At 34.9% G+C, this 13,900-nt stretch overlaps 1 protein-coding gene across 1 annotated transcript in view; it reads left to right on the forward strand.

Moving 5' to 3' along the window:
• Positions 1 to 13,900, forward strand: part of CNTLN (centlein) — a 163,704-nt gene that overhangs the window by 78,993 nt on the left and 70,811 nt on the right. Inside the window, 1 exon segment of the mRNA XM_074533606.1 lies at positions 13,711 to 13,760. Within this exon segment, the coding sequence (XP_074389707.1) occupies positions 13,711 to 13,760 (50 nt within the window).

Raw genomic sequence — 13,900 nt, forward strand, 5'->3', positions numbered from 1 at the left:
CAAGTGTGAGAACAGGAAATACTGCACTACAAATAAATTAAAATGTAAGAAATCAGAAGCATTTGGTGCAATATAGAGTATAGTTTCTGTAAGATATTTTAAGGGACCAAACTCAGAACTGTAAATGCCACATGAACTCATCTAGGGGCTTTTACATAATGAACAAAATGGCCCTTTATTTGAAGTGAATTAGTTTTTTTTCTAGGAAGCTTCCAGTTACATTTTCACCAAGCACTCTATCGACTGTTTTTCACTGAGAGAATTCCATCAAGGATAAAGAGATTGATGCTTTTTAATTGTTAAACTTGTCTCTAGAATATTTCTTACCTGTGTCCACCAGATCTTGTAATTTCCTGCATCCTAGCTAACAGACAAATCTGAGGTCGTAGTGTGGTCTTTTATATCAGATGTGTTTGTGTTTTTCCTTTGTTCCTTCATATTTAATCAGACATGTCTTGTCTTGAACTTCAGTGCCTTCTCATATGTGATGGAATTGTGTCATATTGAAAACATGAGTCATGCTGCTAAACATTTTTTTTTCATAACATAGAAGCAGATAAATGCAGAATTAAAGTTGCATTAATGATAAGATTTGGGCATTGTTAGGAACAAAAATAGCAGAGACATGGTGGAGAAAGTTAAGGACTCTGTTAGCTTCCCTTTATATTGCTGCTTGCACAGAGCTGTTGTTTGCCTTGCTGTTGGATCAGAGTGATTTCTGATTTCAGAGTAGATTATTTGGTTTAGAAACAAATTGTTGTACAGGTGATAACCATACTGCCTGCAGAAGAACTGTCTTTTTCTTATCCCTCTGTCTGGCATAGGCAAAAGGTCCTCAGCACTTAGATGGAAATGGCTGATTTATTAGTCTTACAGATATGTATGCACTTATAAAAACAAAGAGCTACTAAGTGTGTCATATTAAACTGTACAGAATGTACATGGAAGAAGCCTGTGAACCTACAGTCAGTAATGCCAAAGCACAATGACTGCTGCTAACATGTCAGATTGCTATTTTAAGAGAATAAGGAGTGAGTAATGAAAATAAGTTTCTCTACAGTACATTCAGTGAAGTTCTAGGACTTCTGGTAAAGGTAGCAGTGCTTGGTACATTCTGGCAAGATTAATTGAACATACAATGCTAATTTTTCACTTGCCTTTGCATAGTACTGATTTTGGAAGGGACATCATAAATTTTCATGATTCCATTTGTCTCAGATTTCATAATACCATATGAAACTTCAACAGCTGAATTTTGAAAAAATGTAGAAACATTTATTTCAGAGAGTGCTGAATAATGTAAATAGTAAATTATTTTATAATTTTAAAATATTATTTTGTATTTTATAATATAAATGAATACTTTACAATGAATGTTATTAAATATTGTTATGTATTCTTGCTTTATCTCTTGAACTCTCTCCTAAATTGTACTGTTTTGTAATTCTAGAAAGTCAAATGAGGTGCTTAGTGGACCATTATTATGACCTAGCATGATTTTTGTGATGAACTACTTAGTCCTCTTTTGTTGAATGAAGCAGAATATGCATATACATGCAAAAGTTTAGCCTATCTTAATGCATTTGGATCTTTTTCTAATTTTTAAGGAATTCAGAATGCATTTTCTAAGAATTATTGTTGTATTTGCTTTTTTCCAAACACAATCATGTGAGTGTAAACATGGAATCATCAAAATTTTCCTAAAACTCAAATACTTCAGTGGAAGAAATAAAATAAGAAATTTGTTTTTATCCTTATTTGCATTATTGGAAACCAGCTCCACACTAACAGCAGGCAAGAGACTTTAGTGTATTGTCACATGAGGTTTATAAAGGTTGAGAGGACTGATACAACAACAAATTCTCTAGATATTCATATGATGGGTGACGTACCCTCTTCTCTGAGTTGTATTGATGGCAGTGGTACCCCAGTCTTGGCCCTTGAGGTTCAATCTCTTTTGAGCTAACAACAGGTACAAACACTGTTTATGAGGCTATTCTGATGGTCTTATTTTAAAGGAATGGAAACCTGCAAATTCAAATAATAAACATAATTCACACAGTGTAACATTTATATTTTCGTTAAACACTTCTTAATAAATAAGCTGGATTTTGTGCTTCATTGAAACAAAATAAAGATTACTAAATGGTAGATAAAATTTTAAGCATGGGTTTCTACCACCTTTTTGCAAACTAAGCGTTATGCTGCGTGTTGAAAGTAGTGCTTCCTTTGACTTTGGAGTGACAGTTGACTTGAAATATATCTCAAAAAGCACTCTTGACAACTATGACACTATTCACTATTTTGTTATGTGAACAGACATTGGAGTGTTGAGGGGGGAGTTGCTTTTATCCTTTTTTTGCTCCTGAATGTGGGTTGTAAATCTGGGAGACTTTACTTAGCAACAACAGATATCTCTTCCTGCAATTTTCATCCATCCTACAAGTGACTGAATTGGGAAACAAGAATGATGAAGACACGTTTCTGGGAAGTGGATGCACAAGTAAGATAGATAGCTTAAAGAATCTATGTAGTTAAATACTTCATTTCCTTGGTTAATTAAGACTGTACATTTCTTAATGTAAACTTTAAGTTTACAATATTTTTCCTGTTAAGGAATTCCAGTAAATCATTCTGGATAGTGTGAATGATCACAGAGTGGGAGTAATGCTAGTACTTTTTGCTTTACTCTTACCTTGGCAGTGTTATCTTCAGACATATGTAATGCTCTTTGCTCTCTCACAGTCTATATCAAACACCTACTCCCAGGTTTGCTCTCATTTTCCAAGGCTGTCAGACCCTTGAAAAGAGCATATTTTGCTCTTACTGCAGCAAATGTACTTGAATCATAATGCTGTAGGAAGAATAATTTGCTGTGACAGATTGCTGTCAGAGTAGTATTTCACCTGTAAAACTTGGATGAAGTTTCTGCCTGTCTTGGTTTTCCTGACTTGAAGTAATTTCAGAGTAGTAGAAAATTAAAATTAATTTTGCATTATGATATAGAAGACCATTTTTGACAGCCTCTTCCTATATTTTCTATATGGATTTTTTTACAGAAGTATGTGTAATTGCATGTGTGTTCTACTCTAGTTTTACGGAGCAGAATTTTTACCCTTCTAAAAATTAGAAGACTAAAGAAGAGAAAGTGCAGTTCACCTTTGTTTGCCTAGACATTTCTCTGTTGATGTACTGGCTGTCTTCTAAAGCACCTTTCATTTCTGAGGGGAAGAAAACAGAGCTGCTTCTGTTGTCCTATTTTACTTGCAAGGATTATTAAGCTATTTAACTTAAGCTTTGGATAAGAAAAAAATTCTTTCACACTATGTTGACCCGGTGTCTTTAGAACTTATTTTTGGTTACTGTAGTTAGCAATGCTGCTGTCCCGTTTTAAGGACTGTGATAAAAAGCATGCAAAGCTTGGTTAGCACTTTCTGTCTGATTTTTTTCTTCATTTGGCTTTTCTGTCTTTTAACAGTCTTCAATGGCTCTAGAGGAAAATGGTTGAAAAGGCAATAGTTAACCTCATGGACTCAGGAGGGCTTCTCTGACTGCAGCAGCTCCTGGACTAGCCCCCTGATACCTGTCCATACCAGCAACAATATGCATTAGGAGATTGTGGTTCGTTGTGTTTATTTCTCCAAAGAGTCATCCTGCTGCAGTCTTTACAACATGTAATCCTTGGGAAGGAGTCGGTTTCCTCAGTGGGTTATTCCATTTTATGTATTCAGCTCTATTAGAAATTAGATTCTCTGCATGCTTTTATTTTCCAGATAAAATTCCCTGGCACAAATGAGAAAAATGTCTTGGTGTTTGTTTGGATGTTTATTTTAGACTGCCATGAGCCTCCTCTCTTAATTCCTTTTATCTGTATGCAGGGGAGTGTAGAAGTCTCCTGCTTGTCTTACCTGTGAATGCTGAAAGCTGCTGATGAGCAATGGCTGACTTATGGGATGTGTATTACTCAGGAGGCAATTGTTTGCTAGAGGACTAGCTAGAGTCTTCTGGCAATGGGTTAACCCAGGGTCAGCAACTCTGGAGGGAAGGAGCCCTTTAAACTCATAAGTGCAGAGAGAAAGTTTATGCTATAGCTCTGGCTGTCTTTCTAAATTACCTTTTCTTTAATGCATTGAGGCCCAAGTGCACATGTGTACATGTACCTTAGATTTGGAGCTGTGTGGGGGCTTCTGATGGTATCTTTAGAACTGCTGACAATTAAAAATGATGAGTACTAGGATATTTTGTTCTAGCAAGAGGGTGTATTTTGCAGAAGCCCTGCTTATATGCAGATGGTGGGAGCATTTCTCCTATTCTAATAACTTGATAAGTAAGCAACTGTTACAAAAAAATTCTTGCTGATGCCTAGCTACAATCTAAAAGAAATTGGAAGTAATTATTTTAGCATAACTCATTCTATAGCATAGTTTTAAATATGCTACCTCTTCATATATTTGAAATGGGGGAGTATTAAAAAAAACTAAAACCAGGAGGAGTAATCAAAAGTATTATATTATGAAAAATAGAGCCCAGACTATTGTATCATACTGAAAACAGAAGATTCTGTAATTGTGGATCAAGATCAGTACCTTCAAAAATGCATGTAATACCACCATAAACTATTATCTGCATAAATTTTATCTTTCTTGATTTCTGAATATCCTCATTTTAATACTGCCAGGTAAGACTGTGGCAATCATAGTTGGAGGACAAAAATGAAGCATTTGTACGTAAAAGAGGATGCTGCATGCTTTCCTGCTCTTGATGGTGCATTTTCTGTATGTGTTACAAGTAAGAAAAAGTTACTTTTTTCATGAAGTTAATTGTAGTAAACAAAGGACTTTGGGGTTGTTCTCAGGATGTTAAATCATGATTAGAATTCTGACCTGCCATATTAGAAGATCCTGATAGTCTTCTGGGAAAGGCCAGTAGTCTCCTGCTAATTTAGAATGCTGATTCCTCTCAAATCAAGGACTCAGTGTATTTTCCTTGGGGCTGGAAATTATTCTCTGACAACCTAATCTAGAGTACCTAGGATTACTGCTGCCCTGTTTCTTGTCAGCAAAGCTATCTTTAAAACTACTTTGGAGTAGATTACATTGTCAGAAGGTCATCTTGTTTTGGAAGCACATAAGACAGTGCTTATTGTTGACAGAGACTTACTGAAGAAATACGCTAAAATCTAACTGATATACTTAAAAGCAGGATAACCTCTTTTTGCAGAAGACTCAAGGCCATTAAGCAGTTTCAGGTGTGCATAAAACTGAAAAGCAGCACTCTAGTTTCTAGGCTTTGTATGGCTTTAAGTCGCTTTTCCCCCATCTGATGGGCTATCATTCAAACTTGGCAACACTGCTAGAAAGTATAACATGTGAGTATAAATAAGAGCAAGACATTTCTTCTGGAAGAAGTAATAAATTCTGGAGCTTTTCAGTCTGCTAGTTTTTATTACTCCTTCAACTACATTGCAAAACAAGTCGGGCTTTTTTTTCCTATCTTTTTAAAAGCTGAAAAGTCTGTGGGGGAGCTGAATAGTTATTTCAAAAACCATTTTCAATTCTTTTAGTAGACAGACATAGGATTAGTGTAGTCCTAAGGTTAGAAATTGCAGTCATGTATGTTGCTCATAATTACATAACCTTCATTATTGGCAAATTTCGTATATTGTTACAGCAAATTTTTAGGATACGTTTTCCAGTTATACAGTCTTCTTTAGGACTCGCTAAGCCTTAAATATAAACTAATCAGGACTGTAAAGACTCCCATAGTGCAATTAGAAAAGAGTTGCTTGACATGATTTTAAAATGTTTTATATATTTTCAAGTTAAAAAACAACCTGTAGTGATCAAAATAAACCTAGGAAAAAACTGTGTCTAGGTACAGGCAAGTGATAATTGCAATTTCAACATTACAAGCTTTTAGAAATGGCTTACTGTGTTAGCATTACATTTGCAGATTTGAGTTTAGACTTAAAGAAACTTTATAAAAGTTGAACTTAGTGGTTACTTATTTTCTTTTGTTCCTAATTGCTGATATGTATTCCTTGTAATGAATCTCCTTTGCCTGCCATTATTTATGTTTGTGTAAATTTACAGAGTGCAACTCTAAACAGTTTTTTTATTACTTTTAAAATCCATTAAATTTAGTTAAGTTTTATTTCTATTTTTCCATCAATTTATTAATGGATAAAAGCTTATTTATAGAATTTTGGCTTTTCAACACCCTGCAAGGTTTCAGCTAATCCCTATAACAATAAAAAAGATTGTGTAAGTTGTCAAAATAGTTCACAGTATTTGCTAAACACTTGTGCAGGATTTGTATCTGGTATTTCTCTATTATTTTAAAATACATCCCAGGAACTTCCATTTTTAAAAGTTGAGTTAAATAATAGAAGAGTACACGACAGAAATGTGACAAAGACAATAAAATTCAGTAGTAGTCTTTGATTTTGTCAAGACACAAAGTGTTAAAGTGTGAATTTATGACCTGGAAGCGACCAGTTAATACTCCCACTTATTTGCTTTGTCATTTCTCCTGACCTGCATATTTGTATTGTATCCAAAACTCATAATTCATTCTTGAATTGTAGTTCACAGGTTTAGCTTCTCTGAGTCTACAGAGCAAAATTTTTCTGTAGAAAAGTTCTTTGTTTTTCTTTTATGATAACCATGGACTTTATTTTGAGTTCTGCATTGCTGTATGTATTTCAATTTAGAACTTGACAGTTTTTGTGATGTTGTATATGGTTTGCTTAGCAGCACTTGAGTACCTAGAAGTAGCATACTCTTCCTTTTGTATGGGGGTTTCATCTTTAAATAAACTTCAGTTTCTGGTTCTTCCTCATTTATTGCAAAATGCTTAGGAGTTTGAGTTTCAATACTGTTTAGTAGACATAATTTTGAGATTGTGTTAATGAGATGTTGACAGAAATAACACAAATACAACCATACAGCCATAGAATTTTAAATTTCAATTTTAAAAAGACAGATAATTGGTTCTCCTCAAAAAATGCTGATTTTTAAATTTCATATGCTGTATGTATATCCTTGCTCAAGCAAAAAGATGTATAGTGTGAAGACGGGAACTAAAACGCACTCTGTTTGTCAGCTGATACATTGTCATTCAGGGACTTGGGAAAGGTAAACTGAAAGCATCCTCCGTGTTTGATGTTACTGCTTGCCAAAGCAGACAGTTGACTTCAAATTTTTGTAGATTTATAGTTCTTCTGCAGTTCCTTAATACACTCATTGCTGAATTTCCCTCCTGGGAAAGAAAGGTTTGCTCAAATACTCATGACACTTAATATTATAATTGGAAGTAGGAATTGTACAGAACCCACTCTGCAATATAAACTTCCAATTTCTTTCACTTCCCTTAGTGACTACTGGATTTATTAGAATAAAAAATTATTTGATATCCAATATAAAAAGTTTAAAGTATACTTTTTTTCTTTTTTAAATCATGCTTGTAGTTATAGTAATTTTTAAAAGTGAAATCCATGGAAAATCCTAGGAGAAGAAAATTTGCATAAACACAGTTAAATGGATGTTAACATAAGGCATTTCTTGCCTAGTCTTGAAACATCATGAACACTCAGTGTTTCTACTGTCAAAAGATGGAGAAGACAAGTACTAATATTCACAGCTTTAGTTTCTATTTCCATGCCTGCAGTCTGCAATCAGCTTAGTAACACTTCAGACAGAAACTAGTTTCCCATTGTTGAAATACCTCAAAAGACTCTATCTCAGTCTCAGTTTGTGTCTTGGATGGTTTCAGATGACATAAACATGATGCCCTTTGCTCAGCACTTGCTAAATCAAATGCAATGGTCAGAGAAATTCCCTTTTCAGTTAGGACCTAGACCTGGCACATTTCTTCTTTTCATTGTTTGATGTGTTCAGTGAAAGTGAATGATGCAAAAACTGGTGCAGTTGATCCACTGAGCATATGCTTAAGATAACAAGAGCAAATATTAGCTTAATCTGCTAAAATAGTTTTAGAAACTCTTTTTCATAATATCGGAAATTTGACACTGCTCTGACTCTGAGTCACTCTTCTTACTCTAAAGTTCCAGTAGGTTAGTAGTCTTCATCACCACACACAGAACTTGGCTTTGATCCTTTAAGTTGCAGGATTGCAGAGGCAATTCTTCTTTTACCCTCAGTAAATGAGGGAAGCATCTCGTGTCACTGGAATCTGTACCGCTGTATCACAGATGCTTTTAGATACCTAATCTGCTTCATAAAAGAGTTGTATGGGAATAGTTTAAAAGTCTGGTGGGACAGACATAGTTTGTCAAATGCATTCCCAGTTCTGGGTAAAAAAAAACACACCGAGATATTTATCTTCAGACTCACTTAAATTATTTTTTTGAGAGGGAGGGAGAATTTCAGAAAAATAGTTCAGTTCTTAGCTATTAATTTGGCATGTCTGTTTGAGACACGGAGAGAGATAATACTGTAAATGATAGACTGGAAAGCAAGTATTTTCCCCCACCCCTGGTTTTTGCCACTGAGTTCTTTCAGTATGAGTAATTTCTTTCAGTGTTGAATTATACTTTGGCAGCTTTCTGTGGCTTCTTCAGTTGCCCTGAATTCCTTGACATTCCTTCTTTCTTTGAAATTTCTTACTTGAGCCTTCTGTGATGCTTCTTTCAAGTGATCTTGCTCACTTGCTCTTGAGGAATGTACCAATTATAGAACCTCTGCAAAGAGCTGTGTTCTTCAAGACCACTCTGCACAAAAAGTACAGGCTATGGTGCTTTTATGGTTAATTTCAGAGAACTAGACTAGATGTGGATGTCATGTTATAATGCATATACAGGGAATGTTTTTTCTTCTTTTTACAAGTTCTAGCTAGAGTAGTTTAAAGGTTTTATTGTGTTGTTCTTTAGATTTTAAAAAGTGTGAGCAGAAATCAGTATGGTGTCTGTTTCCCAATCACTTAAACACTTAGAAATTTGCTCAGTGCAAACATATTTGCCTTGAGCAGCCTAATAGTTGCATTCAAAATTTAAAAAGTTAGTGAACAGAATATTAGCAGGCTTCAGATGTTAGAAATAATAAAATAAACCAACTAACTAACTAATTAGGATGGAAGATCTTTGGATATGATGACAGTAATTGATTGAAAAAGGCAGGCTAAATCTGTTTTGCCTTCCCAAGATCAAGAAAGTTAAAATCAGAATGTGGGTAGCAGTCCCCCCCTGTGGCATTCAGCTTATTCATTTTGGTGTAGTGTGACATATATGATTTTCTACATGTAGGACATTTTATTCTGTCAGCCACAAAGAGCACAGCTCCAGAGAAAGAAAAACTCACCATGAGGAATTGAGTCTCTTAAATGAGACCACGAGTGAAATATAAGACCTGATTTCTAACTGATATGATAATATCCTCTTGCACCAAGAATGGTCCTGGAATAAAGGAATTCTTTTCAGCATAGAAGGAAGCAGGTATTGATAGTCAGAAGTTTTCTTTCATCCTATCATCATAAAACATAAAGCTAACCTCTGGCCATTGTGATGCCCCTTTGCTACACTTAATGTATTTACATAAGTGTCTTTCTTGGAGGAGAATAAAGCAAGACACAGCCACACTTGCCATCTCAGAAGTGCTGAATAGATCAGTTCTGTAAATTGATTACCGACTCCTGCCTATACAGCCAGCATGTAGTTAGCCATCATCACAAAGTCATGTCACTGCTAATGTTCGTCATATTGGTTCAAAGGACAGAATTTTTTTAATGCCAAGCTGCTTTTGAGACAATTGGTCTTTTAACATGTCCTCTTTCAAAGTTTTTCTAAGGGATCTTTGCCTTAAGTGACCTTCATGAAGTTCCCATCAGTCATTTTTTTTCTTCCTATGAAATCTCAGTGAGCAGTGGTCCAGCCCTCTACTGAGCTCTCAGTTGCTTCCCTCAGATTGCTATAAGGCACTCTAGCATATCTTTGGGGTTGTTAATAAAGACAGTAAACAGTATTGGCTCTATAATGGATCCCTGAGAAAAGCTTTTAATTGCTAGTTACCAGTTGTACTCCATATGATAGATCATCACCTCTTCAACCTAACAGTTCAGCCAATTTTACAGACACCTTATCTAATTTTCAATTCAGATCTCAAACCTTTGGCGATAAAGAGATGAGAGACCATCTCAAAAACTTTGCCAAATTCAAGGTGTACACCTGCTCTCCCTTTATTCTTACAGCCAGTCATCTCTTACAGATGTAGTGAGCTTGGGAAAGCAAGATTTTTCCACAGTAAATGTGTGCTAATTGCTTTCAGTCACCTTGTCTATTAGGTGGCTGGACATTATTTCCAGGGTGATTTGCTTTGTGACTTCGGTAGGGAAAGAAGGAAGGCCTTTATTGAGTTTATGTAACTTGCTTGTTTGTTTGTTTTAATTTAAATAATATCAGAAGAGAGTGGAACAAATCAATTGGCCTAGGGATACTCACTTTCCAGAAAGGAAACCAATAAAATGAAAATGAAGCAACTAGTCAAAAAATCTTCAACTGTGCACTAGAGCCAGCAGAAAATAAATATTTGTTGGATACTGTTAAGAAAATACTGTAGCTAACACCCAAGTGAAATATGAGCTACAATTTGAAAAAAAGCTAAAATAAAATAGTGGCAAACCACCCCCTGTCCCCAAAGAGTCTTAAGAAGCTCTCTCTAGAGACTGCAAAAGTTTTAATGGCACTTACATGGAAAAGGTCAGCATTTAAAACTTAAGCTTGCATTGCTGAGAAACAGGTAGGACCAGTAAACAGAGACAGGAGAAATGCAGATGGGAAGTTGAGAAGCCTAAAAAGGCTCTTGAAGAGTTGTTTTCAAAGCTTAAGCTATTACAGTAAAATTTTGCTTAGAGTGAAAAAGAAGACAATAAGGAAGTTAATAGGTTTGCTCAATGACAACAGTAAAATGATACACTGGGTTTACAAAGCCTAAAAGAATAGTCTGTTCCTTGGTCAATATTTTATATTCAATGATCATTAAGATGTCTTTCAATCCAAACCATGCTGTGATTGTATGTTTCCATGCTAAATGGAAGATGAAGACGCCGACAACTTGTGTATGCTTTGCAGCAGATAGATCAAAGGCATTAGATCTATTTGAAGTATCTGTACAGAAATTATGAGGTCAAGTAGAGTAGTTGCTTATAAATGTATTGAAATATATATATGTATATATATTGAATATATATAATGAATATATATTTATATATATATTCAATATATGTAAATATATTGAATATATATATATATATATTCTTCACTCACAGAGGTGTGAGTGAAGAACATGAACTTCAATATATTTACAAGCAGTAAGTATGAAATTAACCTAACTGTTAACAGCCAGTGGACTGGCAGGTTGCTGCTATAACTCCCAACTGCACAATGGGCTCCAGAGGGAGCTGCAGTAACATGGCTGCTTCCATACCTTGAAAATGGAAGTCAGTCTTTAGGAAAAAGAGGGTGAAAGGGAGAAAGTAAAAAAAAAAACAAAACCAAACAACCAGAAAAGAGCACCATAGAGAGGACTACCACTAAGCACAAATCAATGCAGTTTTATTGGGGAAGCATTAATGTGGCTTCTGTAAAGGAAAATCCTGCTTCATTAACCTGCTGGAATTGCAGAAGGGTGACAAAACTATGTGGTAACAGTAATCTGATGAATATTTTTTCAATTGCCTTTAACAGAGCTCCACATGAAAGGTTATAAAGAATTTTTTTTTGCTCTGGGATTGGAGGAAAGGTCCTTTTAGCAATGGGGAAAGCAGAAGAAATAAAGAATGTGCCACTTCCAGGATGAAAAATTGGAATCACACTGCACAAACTGTTAGGCTTCTATTCTTTCTTGAATAGCATCTGCTTTTGCCTCTGTGGGAGGCATAGTAGTGCTGATGGTTGGACTTGGCACTGGCTAACCCTTGTGGGCATTTATAACATTCACCTAGCCATTAACTGGGTGAGTTGATTCTTGTATTGCACATAGAAATTTTTGGTTTGGACTTGACTAAAATTTTTCCATCTTAATAAATCATAATTTCAGTTGGAGATTATTTAATAGATAAATGAATTTATTTGGAGGCACTTCAGGTATTCTGACTATGAACTTCCTCTTAACTTATTTAATATAACTAGTTTACTTCTGCATGTCTTTCATCAACCAAAAGGAAAAGATATGTGTAGAAGTTCACTCTTAAAAATCTTGTACAATCACTATATTGCGGGCTTGTCAATTAGTGTTTACAGAGGCAGTGCATTTGTTCATAAACATGTTCATTCAAATAATGATTTTAAAGTTGAAAACTAACTGTTTCAGAAGATAGAGATTCAGGTAGGAACCATGTCATGTTGATTCGAGTCTTTAATTTCATAAGCAATGTTTTTTCAATGAAATATTTTGCCATTCTATGCAAAAAGCCAACATGCTGTGAAGACTTAAGACAATGTGGAGACAAAAGCCACTGAAGTCTGTGTAATAGCAACTGATGTTGACTGAGTTTTGGAAGATGAAAGGACAGCAAAGAATATCAACCTGTGAAGGCAGATAAGTGATCCCAAAAATAGCTGGATTTCCTATGTGTCATGCTAAGCCAGTTAGTTAACTTTTCATGTTTATAATTTTCTCTGTAGTTTATGTTTTACAGCTGAGTCAGAGGTGCACTTGACTTTCAATGTGCTTTAATGTACTGTGTATACCAAATGACTTCTTTTTAAAGTCCTTGCCTTAAGTCGGCAAATATTTTGGCCAGATTTTTTTAGTGCCTTATTTCAGATGGCAAAGTAGGGAAGAGCATAAATTTTCTGTGAAGTAGATGCTGCTGTTTGGAGTACAACTGAAATAAGTGAGAACACTAGCAGTGAAACTTTCACAATAGAGCTAGAATAATGTGTATTCGTGCATGAAATGCATTTATATTTTAAGCAGAAGCTACCTATTAAATAACTGTGCTCTGTTTTGTGTATTGTATGACCTTTGGCTGAAACAGGTGTGGGTTTTATTGCTGAAATAGTGTACAACTATATAGATAGAGAATGTGTCAGAAAACACAAGTTTAAATAAACAATTTAAATAATGTCTTTCTTTCTAGCATTTCCCAATTTGACTTTGAAACTTTAGTATTGGTATCCTGGCAACTTTATTTATATGCAATTTTATCAAAATTGAAAAAAGAGCAATTCAATTTATTGTGCAGAGCTTAGCTGGTTGATGTTACCGAATAAACTATGGTAGTAATATGGTAGTCCATCAGGGCTGGAAAATGGGAGGAATGATTTTGTTAATAAGTTTCTTGAATAGTTGCTAGATCATAAGACATATCTTCATGAGTTTGGCTGGCAATTTCCCCTGAGACAGAGTATTTGTCTACCTCTTAAAAGGATTTTGCCTCCTACTGGTCTTCTTTTAATCTCAAATATTTTCTTACCTAAAATAGATGGGCTGAAACTTCTTAGTGTATGTTACAATCAGCGTTGTGTCTGAATTTTGGAAATTCATATGATTTACACATTTTAAAAAGCTGTTGTATGAAGGACTCCTTACATTTGAAGTAATGCTAAGTGTTGTCAAATTAGAACTAATTCCTGGGTGTCGATAACTTTATTCCCAGTAATATATTGGTGTGGGTTTGGATTAATTTCTGAAATAATTTTAGTGGCATCTGTGTGATTGTACCTATTTTTTTTTTTTATTTCCTCTTTTGTAGACTGAATCTTAAGAAAGAATTGGATCAGATGAAAATACACCATTCTGTAAGTTCACAATACAGGAACTATACTTACAGCAAAAAATGAAGGGTATAGTATTTTATACCTTTGTATGTAGTTTGAGTGGGTTGAGCATGGCTGGATGCCAGGCCGGTACCAAAGCCTCTCTATCACTTTCCTCTACAGTTG

This window comes from Zonotrichia albicollis, chromosome Z, assembly GCF_047830755.1.
Source record: "Zonotrichia albicollis isolate bZonAlb1 chromosome Z, bZonAlb1.hap1, whole genome shotgun sequence".
In the NCBI taxonomy this organism is placed as follows: Eukaryota; Metazoa; Chordata; class Aves; order Passeriformes; family Passerellidae; genus Zonotrichia; species Zonotrichia albicollis.